The sequence below is a fragment of the Ambystoma mexicanum genome, chromosome 4q, assembly GCF_040938575.1.
Source record: "Ambystoma mexicanum isolate Mex_15411 chromosome 4q, UKY_AmexF1_1, whole genome shotgun sequence".
In the NCBI taxonomy this organism is placed as follows: Eukaryota; Metazoa; Chordata; class Amphibia; order Caudata; family Ambystomatidae; genus Ambystoma; species Ambystoma mexicanum.
In genome coordinates, this window is record NC_090928.1 from 330,340,519 (window position 1) to 330,355,704 (window position 15,186).

At 46.0% G+C, this 15,186-nt stretch overlaps 1 protein-coding gene across 4 annotated transcripts in view; it reads left to right on the forward strand.

Annotated features, from left to right (window-relative positions):
* LTBP1 (latent transforming growth factor beta binding protein 1) overlaps nt 1-15,186 on the forward strand; it is a 1,019,134-nt gene that overhangs the window by 364,170 nt on the left and 639,778 nt on the right. For all 4 annotated transcript variants that reach the window (XM_069607908.1, XM_069607910.1, XM_069607907.1 and 1 more), the window contains exon 4: nt 13,723-13,904. In XM_069607908.1, the coding sequence (XP_069464009.1) occupies nt 13,723-13,904 (182 nt within the window). The remainder of the gene's footprint in view (nt 1-13,722; nt 13,905-15,186) is intronic.

The window sequence follows — 15,186 nt, forward strand, 5'->3', positions numbered from 1 at the left end:
CTTCTATGGGTGATTGCTTCCCAGTAGAGTGTTCTAACCGCTGGTCCACCAACGCTGTGGTATGATATCTGGTGCACAGAAACCTGCTTTGCTCTCAAGACGCCGGCATACATTCTGGACAGAGCAAGTCTATGCGCCTCATTACAATTGTGCTGGTCTGGAAACAACGGTGCCGGTAAGCCTACCGGCACCGTTGTTTCCGAACCGGCACACTACAACTCTGCAGACAGGTGCCGCCCCACCCGCCAGGGCCAGACCTGCCGGGCGGGACGGCACCCGTCTGCAGAGTTTTCACAGGAGCACCAGCACCGTTCGGTGCTGGTGTTCCCGTGTCCCCATTCCCATTCCCATTGAGTCCTATGGGAACACCTGCAGGGTTACCGCCGGACCCGCAATGGTCATTAGCATTACCTGACATTTTGTGCATGAAAGGACAATCACAGAGTGCACCCATCTCCCCATATGCTATTAGAGTCCCGCCCAAAACAGCAGCATTCTTAAAACTGTAAAACACATTAAACAGGAAGCGTAATTAAGATAGAACTGCAACAAGGATAAGCAAAGTATGATATGCAAAGTGGTCTTGCAGATGACAAATAATGCCCACAAATCAAAAGTTCCCGGCACTATAGGTTTGGGTCTGGAAAGAGAACGCTTTTTACAGTACCATGTTCATTGTTGCAGCTGTGATGCTCAGTGGCAGAAAGCACAATGGCCAGAGACTCTACAGTACCTCGCACTGCCACCTGGACTCAAGAAGCCTCGTTTCCGAGCTGAAGCAGAAGCCTGTGCTCTTTGGGATTTACGACTGCAGTGACCTGCCGTAAAAAAGCAGTTGCTGTGTTGTGCGGATTTACAAGGAGCGGCACTGAATACGTCTGGGAAAATCTGAGGGTGGGAGAAAACCTTTGGAGTGGTGACATTCCTTACAAGATGGCGGAATGCCGTTTTCTTGGAAATATGGACAAGAATGTCACTTTCAGTCATTTTGACATGTGATCGATGACCTTTTAGCACCACTTACTGCTGTGCCGCCTCGTTGAGTTTAACTGTTTTGTCACCGGGCACCAGGGCCTTGTTATGTTATGTTATGTTAGCGGTACTTGTATAGCGCACCGTCACCAACGGAATTGGTCCTCAGGCGCTCTGTCGGATCTGTAAACGGGAAGGGTGGGCAGGGTTAGTCGGGAAGAGGGGAGAAGGAGAGTGGGTGAGATGGTGTGCTGTTGGCAGCTTCAGCTCGGTATACACCGAGTGCTGGGCTTTGGTGCTAGCATCGGATCGGGCGAAGGCCTCGAGTGCTGTGGGTGAAGTTTATGTGTTGTTGATGCGATGTGGTAAAGTGCATGCAGATTGCTGGGAGAGAGATGGTTTTGTGGTTTTGTGTGGGTTTAAGTATGCAGAAGATTGAGGGTTGGGTTAGTGGGGTCTGTATCCTGATTCAGGTACTTATGGTTCTGTTAGTATACCTGTGGGTTGGGATGTTGCGGGTTCCTCGTGGGCCGACTCGCTTTGGTGATGTTGCGCTGATCCAACTGTATCCTAATGAGTATAGTTTGGATTGGTAGGTGTGACTGAACCTAATCTTCAGGTGTGGGACTGGGTGGGTAATAACTATTCTCAGGTTATCTAGTGTGACCCTGGTTGGTTAAGGCTTTGAATGGTTCAGGGTCGGAGTCGTGTTGATGTGTTGTCCTGGTGGATCCGTTTTGGTGAGCATGTGTATTCAGACGTTCGTATCCTTCTATCCTGACTGGTTCTTTGGTTTCCGTGGGGTGAACATCCTTGGGACTATTGTGTAGTTGTAGTTTTGTGTGGTGGGGCGTTGTGCTTCCTGCTTTGTATTGGTGGACAGTGTGTAGTGATGAAACATTCTGTTCATCCCAATCATAAAGGCTGGGAAAATGTATAATACAGCTAATAATTGTAAAAGTACTGTACATGTTCTAATTACGTTTAGTCCCTCTCCAACTGCATGTCCTTTGGCATTAAAAGTTGTCCAATTCATTATAGACAAAGTATTTCCAACTTGCCTTTCTACACCACTACAGAAGCGGAAATGCGTGGCCGAGGACAGTCCGCTCTCTGTGTCCATAAAAATAATCGATACAATGACTTGGTTATGGAATGCGACTGAAGGTTTAGCCTGTGAGCAATGCCAAACATACCCAGATTGTCCTGCATGATTTTTTTTTAACTCTACTCTATCCCGTGCTTCACTCTCAGTTCTCGGGTTCAGTGCAAGCTGCCATCCAGTGCAATACAAATCACAAGTTAATAAATTAACAAATAAAATATATACACAAGTGATATAAATTATGTATAATTTTTAATTACACATAAAATACTGAGCAACTCAGGGTACTTTAAGAGTTAACTTGCTGTAACATTCATACTTCAGCTTCCTGAGTAGGCAGTTTTTCTTTTTCACGTTATGGGCAGACTTACTAGCCACTGCCAACTCTTTCTATTTCTATGCAATACCCCGGTAGACCGGTTTCCGTCTTGTCTGTCTCCCAGTGTTGCAAATGTTGATCTTATTCTGCCACCACGATGCTCTCCAGTGCCGAAGACCTGATCTGTTACCAAACACATCATTCTTTCAGGCAGCTATACAGTGGGGACAAAGTTATTTTGGAGGCCAGTGCAGGCTGGGCATTCCTACTGGCAGATGGACTCCCAGGATCCCCCTTGTTAATTTGCATAATTTAAGTAACTTTGGTTCTCACCCTAAGTTACTAGTGGAATCCAGATGTGGACCCCTTGCTCACTATTCTTAGAGAGACACAGCTCCACCCTAGTGATGAGGTCCAAATAGACCGAAACACGTGTCTGGGGTTGCTGTTGGTACTCTTGTTCAGAGGAGAATTGCCTAGCATTTTGGTTCAGGAGTGCCCCAGGGCAGGACAAAGAACAATATGTTTTGGATATTTCTGCTCTGCGAAAGATAGTGAGCTAGAGAATCTGGGTAGAACTCTTGTAACCAGGACTAATGTCTGGCAGAGGGACTCCCAGGACCCACCTTGTTAATTTGCATAATTTAAGTAACTTTGGGTCTCACCCTAAGTTACATGGGGAATCCAGACGTGGACCCCTTGCTCACTATTCTCAGAGAGGCACAGCTCCACCCTACTGATGAGTTCCAACCAGACCAAAACACATGTCTGGGGTTGTTGTTGGTACTCTTGATCAGAGGAGAATTGCCTAGCATTTCGGCGCTGAACTGCCCCAGGGCAGGACAAAAGACCTATATATTTGGGATATTTCTCCTTTGTGAAAGATGGTGAGCTAAAGTATCTGGGTAGAACTCTCGTAACCAGGACTAATGTCTGGCAGAGGGACTCCCAGAACCCCCCTTGTTAATGAGTATTCCTACTAGCCTGACCCAAAACACTGACCCCAATCTATTGAAAAGATGCTGCTAAAAGTCATGAATTATTAAAATGAAACAAGGAAATTAGTTCAATTGGAATTTAGACCTACCCTCAATGATCGAAGTGAGCGGGAACGTTAGGGAGTGGAGTTCCACTACTTTTATTTTTCACTGTTAACAGTTCCACTACTTTTTACATCTATATTCACCAATCCGGAACTGTACTTCTTGAAGGTAAGGCATACCTCTTCACTTTACCATATTATAGCAGTTCCAGCTAAACTGAAATCTGAACATACATACATGAAGTCTAAGTGAAATAGCCTGGATGGATCCTAGCTGGCTACATCTTAGCCATGAGAAGATAGTACTGTTTCATACTCTGTATATAACCTATTGGATTATTGCTACAATATACTTATATTGCTAGCATCGTGTATAACTATGCAACTATGTAACCTATGCCTTGTATATCCTTACTGCTGCGCCCTCTTACACTCGGGTCTGGTGCGCATTACAAATGAATAAAACAAACAAACCTAGGGGAGGTCCTGGTAACACTAAGAAGGAATCTCTCTCCTCACACTCCATTTTGTCACATGTCTCTATGCTCCCGCCTACCGCGTCCCTGCCCGAGGTCACAGTTTTGCGACTTTATTCGGTACACTTCTGCCACTGCCTACCTCTGTGAACATATTTCATTTATTGGTGCTCCAATCTATACAGCCCAAATACATTTCAGACTTTTTCATGAAAGTTTACCGCTGGTCACTAAATGGCCCTTAAACACTCTTAAAATGTGTTCACCATTTGTACACCTGTAATTTAGTGCACCTCCACCTGACAGGAATTGACGTGTGACTCATACAGCTTACGTGCATTCTATATCCATCCCATTAAGTATTATCTTCTCTGTCTCCTGCAGCATGTTTTCCGATTTGTGACATCTTCCCATACAAGTTTTCCAGCAAAACCACCATCACAAATGGCAAAAATGGCACTACTTTTGGCCATCTTTTCAGACAGGGCAGAGTCTAGAATGTGGATAATTTCCTCATCATGCTGTAGCATTGTGAAAACGCTCAGATGAATAGCGTGAACACTAAGTTCCTCTGCCAATATCCTCAGTATGTGCGTTTCTTAATCTTTCCCCATTTGCCAGAACCTAGTCTACATCATAAGGTCCCTGATTAGAGTGTGGGGTAGGTTGCAGGATCACACTCGTCCATTCCACTCTGTTTAGAGACGTAAAGGGTTTAGGGGAGACCGCTTACTCAAGTTGCCCTCTGGTACCTTTTTCTCTGGTACCCTTGTTGCTGTGCTCCTTCACTTTTACCGCATTGCCAAGACCTGAGTCCTCTCACGGGCACCTCCTGGTTTCCCTTCCAGCAGCATCCTCTTCCTTCCTTTGCTCTCTAATCCACTTCGAGCTGCACCAATGGGTTGATCTCCGTAATTCACTGGAATTGCACATCTCAAGCTGATAGGCATCTCTTAGAGGTCATTGTTGGTGTTATTCGATGGTTTGCAAGGACATCTGGGTTTGCGTTTAATTCACCTCCATTTACACACTTGCCTGTTCATCCACTCGCATACCCAACACCTCATACCAACCCAAGCACCATGTGCTATGCCGACATTTCAGTAATTTTGTTTCCTGACACCCCACAGTGGAATACCTGGCCCATCAATATGAGATATCCCTTCTTACTTCTTCCTCAGAACTCTTTACTAATCATCTCCATCAGCTCATTGCATCCCTAACACAAGAATGTGTGGATTTACGTTCAATAAGGCCAAGTGCACCGTCCTATACCAGGGTTCGAAATTGAGGGGAATTGGGAGCTATTTAGCTCTTGCTTCTAGCATAGTAGAGCTTGCTTAGCTTGAAACCAACAGGGCCAACTGGTGCCTTCCAAACATGTAAATGTGACATTAACTTTGAGTATTGGAGAATGTTAATAAAGGAGAATTGGAACACATCGAATATATATTTAAACACAATGGTTCATATAAAATTGACAAAATGTTAAAGGAGCATCTCTGATAGCTCCTGGTTCCCCTGCGGTTGCTCCTGCCTACAGGGCGATGCTCGACACCCAGGAGCTGGGTTTGGCTCCCGCTCATCGAATCTCAATGGTTAACCCTTTATGCCTATGCCACAGTGCTACTATAATCTGAGGAGCCTTGGAGGGTGAAAGGACCGATGCTGAAAGTTACCACAGGAGACGGTGAGGTTAGAGTTATTTCCCTTTTCAGTGCTTCATTGAAAGTGATACAACGTCTTGCACCCACCTCGTAGTTTTTTTCCGGTTGCAGATTAGCTGTGCACATGTTTGGCTAGCTAATGATTTTATCATCCGGTCTCTAAGTCAGAGAAAGTAGCCGGATATCCCCATTTGGTGATGCTGAGTCTTTCAATGGAGGGGGACTGATCCATGTTCGGTTATCTTCATCAATGGCTGCCACCTTGAGGTGTTTTGTATGGGGGAAGGCTTGTGGGAGATCTATGGAGTTACTGTGCTTAAATATAAAGTGGAACTGGTTCCCATGACATCCAATGGTAATTCACTTTCACCAGTCAGCCAGTGGAGCAATTTCAGGGAGGGAGATGCGTAGAATGTTAAAATAAATTGAGACAAATCCTTGCTGCTGTGTTCTGGATTCCTTTTGGGTGGACCCTTATAAAATATTTTACAGTAGGGCAAATGGGATAATACCAACATGCAATTTGAAACACTTGTGTAAAGGCACATAATTAACAAACCAATCAATCAATCAACACTTTGGTGGTTGCAACCCGAAGATTATACTAAATAATGACTTCCTCAACTTATTGAGATCAAAGCGTGTGCCCTTGATCGCAGAAATAAGGTGTGGAGAGAAGTAGAGACGGGAGCTGGGTCAGAGGTTCAGGTTTGTACTGTTCACACCAGTGATGGAGCCATGCAGAGACAAAACATATGTTTTATTCAGTGTAACATAATTCTGATCATACTGACCATTGGCTCAAAAAAGGAAACGGTAATGCAAATCATACGTAGGTCATTTCTGATAATTAGAAGCAATAAAAACAATAACAGTACTATTGCTACTGTACTCGTAAGTATGATGCAGATAATTATCCCAGAATAAAGACTGTTGTGCAATGCCAAACTCATACATACACACACGAATCTAGGGCAGAAATGGTAGCAATATAAAGGCTCTACCCATCTCCACAGTCCAGCTATTAACAGAAGGTCGCGCGCGGCATACACCCATTGCACAGAAGCAGGGAGATGATGGGGGACAGTGAGCAGAACACCTCTTACCTAAGTGTTGGGTTGCAGTGACATGAAAGGGCAAGATCCAAACTGCTTGTGCAATGGCCTTTCAAGACTTACCTTTAAACTCTGGATGTGTGAATAATGCAGGTGGGTGGAGTAGCGGGTATACTGTGGATGAGAAAGGAGTAGCCTGGGACCGAGTTTGGATCCTAAGCGGCCAAAGGATAGCCTTCCCTTCATGGAACATTCATGCACCCCCACTGATCTATCGGATGCTTTCCATTCATTCACCCCAATAGACACAGTGATTTCTGGCAGGCATGCGAGTGGCGCTGATGTGAATCTCTGTATGCATGGTTGTTTGGCGTACTTAGGGAGGAGAGCTTGTAGGAGGCGTGCCGAGGAGCCGGAAAGATGCCTAGACAGGTATTCTCCTTTGGGAACCAACTCTAGCAGTGTCTCGCTTGACCCTGTGAAGACCATCCCTGTGTGATAGACATGCACCTGGGAGTCGAATGGGTATCTCCTTTGTGCGTGTGCTGGCACGTCATGGTTTGTCGAGCCCCTGATGAGCCAGCTTTGCATGTTGAGCCTACATCCAGGGCACCCTTGGCCTGCAGGCTAGGTTCATGTCAGGTCTGTGGAGGAATGGTACACTATTGTGCTCATTTGCTTCATGTACCTTCCACTTCATCACAGTTCCATCTCTCCATGTTTGTGAGTATTTTGGGCGCTTATTTTGCTCCCAAGCTCTTCCTATGATTCCCTTCCTGCTGCAGCCCTTCCTCGTTCTCCTTTAATTTCAATCTGACTCCTCACTCCTCGGTGCTCACGATTCCTCGGTTCCTTCATGACTTCTGTGATCTGTAGTCCTGCTTAAGTCTCCCTTGTGCCTTCCTCCATTCCAATGCACGGTTGGGAGGTAATCGATAACATCTGCGTATACCCCGCCGACCCGTGGAATCATGGCCTCCTTCTGCAAGTGTCTGCACCTGTCTTTCCCTTTATCCAAAGGACACGTGAATCTGCATTCCAGTTAGGATTGGTTTGCTAGCCTGTTTGTGACAAGGGAGGTATATCACTCCTCTCCGAGCCCACTTTCCCTCCTTCCCTATCCTTTATCTGAAAACTGTCCCTTTTCTGTGTCGTCGAAACCCTCAGCCCTGGAAGTCTCGCAGCAGGTGACTTGACTGTAGACAATACATATCTTCTAGCCCCCTTGTCTCATAAAGACTGTTACTGTTGTTGCGGTAGCAGTCCACCCCGTCCTTTTCTGACTCTAGGCCCTTTGCCCCATGTCCTGAATTGACAGAGGATCCTGGTTTCGAATGTGGAGAGCGTTAGAACGCGGCGGTTCATCAACACAGTGTTGACACTGCCTGCAGTGCCGTTGCCTACGTGAAGGTTTGTTTTCATCATGCCTGTTACTCATTCCATGCATGCATGCTTGGATTGTGTGTGTCCTGCTAAACATTGTGCACATTCGGGCAGGTACCTGCTTTCTCCCTCTTGCATGGTAAGTGTCTTAATGTGTTCAGTTTATTGTCTAGCTCTTTCACATTCCGGCGACTTGCTCAAAGAATAATTCTTACCGAGGAGATGTATTCTACAGAAATAGCGATTTTAGCTTTTGCTAGTTCTCTAAAGGACTTACTCACGTTGTTGGATATTTCTACCATCCCCTCATGCTGTTGAGCTCTTTCAGCCTCATTCTGAGCTTAGTGGTAAATCTGAGTTTTTTTATGTAGAGTTACCACCAAACTTGAATACCTTTAACATTGCATTCTGCCCAGTGGAATTACCACTGATTTGCGAGCGGACTCCAAGGTGATTTTGGCAGGGTTCATCTGAGTGGTAATTCTGAAGCGGGACATCTTTTTAAGGGTAGAAGCAAGGATTTACGTCCAGCTAAATATTAGAGCTAATCCTCCACTTCACCACTGAGTTCGGAATTTGATGGTGCAGTTATCGCGGTGGAAATTTTGTTTGATAATGACATTGCCACCAGTTTTTTACTGCACTGCCAAACTCGTAATGAGGTCGTATATTATTCAACCTGCCGGCTCCTCCTATAGCCAGATGATCCAAACCTTTGGTTCAAACTTTTCATAAGTTTGACCTTGGTTCAAACTTTTCGAAACACTTAACATTCGTGTGGTTCGAAGTTCACACAAATAAATGTACCTAATATTTCTCCAGAGTGTGGTTAGAGACTTCCGCCTTCCAACTGAGCTTGTCGTTATCACCCAGGTGGTGCAGTCATAGCTCAGATTTGGGAGATTCCGAAAGGTGTCAACATAGAACCCCAGAAAGTGCCAATCTTTCACAGAAACATCAATTTTCCTCATTTATTACCAGAATATGAGCTTGAGGGCCTGCCGGCGTAGCCTCTACGTAGAGCACCACAACCAAAGGGCTTCGTCACATGCGCTGTTAACATCACACCAACATGAGGGTTTTACCTAGCCAGAATAAATATACATGGGCAAGAATGGCATACTGCGCCTTTCAGTAGGGTATATTTACACACGTGTGGTTCCTGATTAAATGAAATGCTCTGTTGGGTATGTGAACTAAATTAAATTGAATTTCACAAGTTTATTTAGTTTCCGTTTCGTTTTTTTTATTGAAACTTATTTTATTGGCATTTTGTATCTCAGTAAACCAATAACACGAACATCCACATGCATGCATCCGTCCCTCCTCCCTCTGCATAATATCCAATATGCACAATTATGTGGGCACCATTGATTCATACAGTAGCTTTGAGATAGTCCAAGACCATCCCCCAGTCCTGCTTGAATCATGGAGCCTCCCCTTGGCTTCTATACGTGACCTGCTCCATCGCCACCATTTTCTGCGGCTTCTGGAGCCACTGTCGGTGGCTGCCTCTGTTTCCACCTCCTCGCTAGGACCACCCAGGCCACCACTAGCATCATCATCAATGCCTTCCCCTCGGCAACTTAATTCCAGGGTCGAACAGCCCACACACCCACTGCCGATGTTTTTTAATTCTTTTTTTTTTGTGGCATACCTCATCTGAAAAATACAACTCTGATCCTTCTAGTAGAAGAACAACACTTAAGAGGTCCAGTTTTGGGACGAGGACAATTTCAAACACTGAAAGTGGAATGCGGACAATGATGAAACACCTTACTCTGTAACGGGGCGTTTGCAGTAGATCCCCGCCTGAACTTTCCCCTCTCTGCCCCTTTAACAATAAACTATGGTCAACTCAAGATAGGATATTTGTGTGCTTGTGAAAAATACCTGTAAACTGCAGCTGCAGTCTACAACTGTGCAAAGCACTATAAAATTCAAACACGTTTCCAAAACTGTATTTTTCAAACTTAGATTCAATTTTTTTTATGTATACAATAAAATAATGTGATTTTATACATTCTAATGATCCGCACTATTATAGTGGAGGGGGTCGGAAGGGGGGGCATGCTACCTATGTAAGTCCGAAACAGTTACGTTGTACTTCCATAGCCAGACCCAAGTTTGCCGGTTCGGGAACTACGAGTTCTGCTCGTGGGTGCCATTACGGCCGCCAGGTCTGTCCTGGCGGGCGTACCGGCACCCGCGATCATAGCATGTCGTATACACCGGCACAAATGGTGCCGGTGCATCCAACCTACCCATTCCCATTGAGCCCTATGTGGCTCAAATGGGAATGTGGAGTAATGCATTACGGCACCCACGAATGGGCAATTACGGGTTCCGGCTAGGCCTTAATGACCCGGTAACTGCCCATTCGCGGGTGCTGGAAAAAATTGCAAGTTTGGCGGCAGCCTGCCGGTTTTACCGCCAAAGCTACCACCAAACTTGTAATGAGGCCCAAGGTAACAGCAAACATGTATCCCTGTTGCATTGTTTATTATTTCAGGAAAACCTTAATCGTTTGCATCCCTTAGCGCAACCCGGGACACACATTCCTCTTTCCCTGGGTGTCAGTGCTGTACTGTGGAAACATGTAGGCGTCTTGATGTACGTATTCACCCTTTTTCTGATTACTTGAGCCACGCATCCCACCAAGGAATTGTCACATTTGCTGGGTCTGCCACTTGAACCCACCACACCACCTGTAAATACGTGTCTTTGCTCCATCTTCACCGTGGTTGTGTTATGGTTTGGGTTGAGTCTTTATCTTGGCACTTGATAATTCCTTTGACGTGAAAAGCTTAACTAAACCTCATGGCACATCATCCTGATTCCTGCAGGGTTGGCCAAAGTCAACTAGAGCTTGGGATTGCACCCTGGCCGGATGTTGATTGTTCCTCCATTGTCATGTGTTATTTTCACCTGCCATATCTTCCTCCAAATCTCTGCTCTGCTGGGACTGTGGCAGGTGTTGCTTCTATGCCTATGTACATATTATTAAACTTCTTTTTTATTGAAATGTAACTAGAAATTGATGAAACAAAAACAAAATGTCAAACTACACTGCACGGATGACCCCTAATAAGGGCGAACCCAGTATGCACGTGCCTGCAGCCCTCGGGACGGTCTGTCTTGGACTCAAGAACACATGTATAAAAGAGCACGTTTTCACGAGCTTAAAGCTTACATGTATGCTAATTTGCATTCCCACAATACTTTGTTCATCTGGCTCTGCACTGCAGGTGATCTTCCAGTGATGGCTACTGGGTGGCGTGGTGGCATGTGTGCCTTGTCTCAAATGTTTTATTTGACACATATATTTGTTATAAGACACTACTTAATTTGTAGCAAAAAATGTACAAAACAAAAGATAATTGTATGCAAACAAAGGCGTGGGGAGGGGATGCATTTCCCCCTCTCTTTTTTCTTCAATTAATCAATTATATCTAATGTTATCAAACCGCATCCTGTATCCAGACAAACATGGGGCCGGATAAGGCGGCAGCGCCCCGAGAGTGGAATATGGCGGCTGGGAGTGGATGCTCGCCACTGATGTTAAGGTTAAATAATGTATGTGTTGTTTATGGTTTCCATAGAAAGCGATTAGTGCATAAACCATTTTCTAAATACTGTATACTACTATGGTGTCACAGCAATGGGAAATGGAAACCATATGTCACTGGAGTGACATCACTCATGGGGAAGGCAGCATTTCCCTCTGTGGGTCTCATTAGACCTGAGGGGGAAACAAGTTCACTTGCCCATTTCTTTCTGTGTGTCTAGCTGAGTGTCCGAGCCACTTCCGGCCATCTTTGTAGAGCCTCAGTTCCCACTCTGACAAACACCAATGCTGGGCTTGCCTTTGTTTGATGTTTGACAGCACAGGAGCCATTGCTCTGTAAACCTGACCAGCGGTGGGAACCTTGAGCCTCTCCATTTTTACACAGCGGTGGTTTCCACATGCCACTGGGGAAATGCCACGCATGGCCATGTCGCACCATCGACTGCAGATCCAGCACTGCCGGAGAGCCAGACTCAGAGAGAGGTGGTCGGGAATCCAAGGGAGTGAGGTGGGTTGCGGGTGACAGGCGATGTTTTCCTTGTTGTCAGGCAAAGGAGGATGCGTGCACAAGGGAATTGTGGGAGGTTGGCAGGCTATCACTATAAACTTGGTTTAGGGTTTAATTCAAACATCAGAGATATGGGTCGGATAGCAGAAAGTGAGGGTTGTTTTGTTGCTTTTTCGTTCGTGTGAAAGGGCTAGATGTGGGTGGAATGGGGGTTAGTAGGTGGGCAGATATTTGTGGGTGTTGGCGGGCTGAGCGAGAAGCAGGGGCTACCTAGTGTGTTGTACATGCTCAGACTTCCCTTCTCTGCCTCGTTCAATGCTGGCCCATGGGAATAGTGCAGGGCAGAAAAGGAACGCCAAGATATCAACTTGTAGATTGGCAACTATCAACAACTGGGTGTATTTCCCCCAGTTTTCTAAGTGATCTCCTAGACCATTCGAGCGCCACTCTTTTTGTCTAGCAGATGTCGCTCGGGACCCTTTGGTGGAATACATCTCTGTTGTTGATGGTTACACATGTACATTCCCATATCTCTTTCCCAAGAGGTTAAGGGTAGCAGGTATCAGAGCACGTCTTTAAAGAGAACGGCTTCATCACGAGTTGGACGGTAGCCCTTAAATGCAGCAGTAACAATATTACCTCCGCATTTAATGACTGGCCCTATCAAGAGTCTAGCGGAAAATGGGAATTTGACCTCCAGTATTTTTCTGTAGGTAAGAATCTCAAATTTCGGGCCGTTTTCGGTGCTATTAGCACATCGCCATTTGCGCCAACCCCAACCCCATTGGGTTCAATGGACTCAATGAGGAATGGAGACTTACCACCCCCAGCTAATCGGGATGTGGCGTAAATTGCATCGGACTGAGTTGCGGTAAACCAAATAGCATTAGGTGGTATCCCAGCACAGTTAGCGCCGGACTACCACCCAACTCGTGATGAGTCCCAATTGTGTGGCTGTGAACATTTGTTAAGTGATCTCCTTTGTGGGACAACATGCGCATAACCAAAAGAAGGAGGCGGGGGGAGAAGCACACTTCACATACGTTATTATTATTTATAGTTATATCACACTGACGAGTGTGTTGCCTCTGAGCAATCCTGCCCATATCCTAGAAATGACTTTTTCCAAATAACCCCTTCTGTGCCAGAATATGACATAGTTAAAGCAGAAATCTCATTAAAACCTATCGGAAGGGGATGGGTGGGGGAGAATTGCTCCCCACCTTTTTTTTTACCTCGGGAGGTGGGAGGTCCCGGCCTTATATTTGTGAAATGTTATGATGTGGCACTTGCGGCCCTTTTCGCAGCAATCTTATTTCATTTTTTTAGGACCTTCCGTGTTCTGTTCCTCTCCATTTGTTGCGTTTTATCCATTGTGTATTGAATTTTGTTCAACAAAGAGATTTAAATACATTTGTTTTAAAAACCGATAGCAATTTGAGACATACTGCTACTATGTCACGAGGGCCCTTAGTGCCCCTTTAAACCTAATGATGTCACGAGGGCACTAATGAGGGTAGGCGGTGAATCCACACTGTGTCGTTTTTAGAGAAAGGACTATAGACATTTGTTCTGGTGATACTTCTCCTTCCAGGTTTGCTCATGTTTTCTTCCTTTCCTTCTACAGATCGGTGCCCCTATCGTCGCAGGCTTTGACCATGAACCTTCAGCAAGGCCAAGCGCAACAGTTCGTCATGAAGCCCAAGTACTCTTCCCACGCGCAGAAAGTGCTTCCGGGAGGCGAACAGTCCACCGAGGGTCTACTGCCGCTGCGATCCGGCCATGAGCAAGTCCTATCTCCATTTCAGCGTAAGTCCCACTGCGAGAAAGCGGAAATAAGCGTCCTCGGCTGCTTAGTTGCCACCTGTATGTCAAAAAGCAAAAGCCTCAGACTAGAAAGGGCAGGCGTCACATGTTTACTTGGTTTCCTGTTTGAGGCACGAGCTGTCCTCGAGGTAAATAGCATGCAAGCTGAGACAGCTTTGCAATGATGTAACGCGACTGCTGCCCAAGGAACACATTTGAGATGAAAGCAACTCTTGTGACATAATGCGTGCCTTCCAATGGGTGGCCACTCAGGGCCCGTCTCTCGTTCCCTCTCTGCCACTGTTTACTGAGCGTTTTATTCATTGGACGCTCGTTTGACTGCCTTCAGCTTGTGTATGTCAAAAAAGACGGCATTGGTGCCCAGCCTGTGGTCTTTGGCTTGTGGCCTGGGGTATGAGAGCGGGGAGAGGCCTTGGCCGAAGCAGTGGAGAAAGTGATGTATTGTGGGTTAGGCACAGCCTTACACAGTGTCTGCTGGCTAGCGCATAAGAAGCCCTGTCTCTGGCCTGCTGCTGCTATAGTAGACAAGTTGACAGGTGGGGGGCGGGCTCAGATTAAGCTCAAAATGAAGCCTGCCTCTGATTTGTTGATGGAAATGATCCCTGCAGTGAAGCCCAGGAAATGGGCGGGTGGCGGTGAAAAGGGTACATAGCGAGATGTGTTTCACCTGGTCTAATTGATGCCTTTTCATCTAGCTGGATGCAAGATATGAGGCCTATCCTGTCTGCGGGCCCCTGGATTCAGAGGGGAGAACTGTGTGCAGATGAAGGACATGGTTCCAGGAGCAAGGCCACCGCTGCCTGCCCCTTGGGCAACATGACGCACATGGGCAGCGCTTGTCAGCCCTCCAAGCACACGGGGTCTGAATGTACATTGCAAGTGACAGGCTTTAAAGCACCCATCGTTTGCAATGTATTTTCACATGTCACCCTCCTTACAGTATCGGAAAGAAAAATATACACACTTTCCCATGTGTAGGCACACGGTGGTCTCCTTAGACCCTTATCTTCACTGCACTTTCTCCTGAGTTTGGTCTATGCCTCGATAATCTAGGAAATGGGTAAAGTGGTCTGCAACCTTAAGCTCGCCAGATGTTTTGGTCTATGACTTCATGATCCTTAAAAATATGCCATGCTGCCTAGGTCTAATGGGAGTTATAGTCCAGAACAACAGGAGAGTCAACGGTTGCAGACCCTTGCCGTAAGCCTTACTAACTTCATCCAACTCTGAAAGGAAGGAGGATAGGCCTCCCAACGTTAGTTTC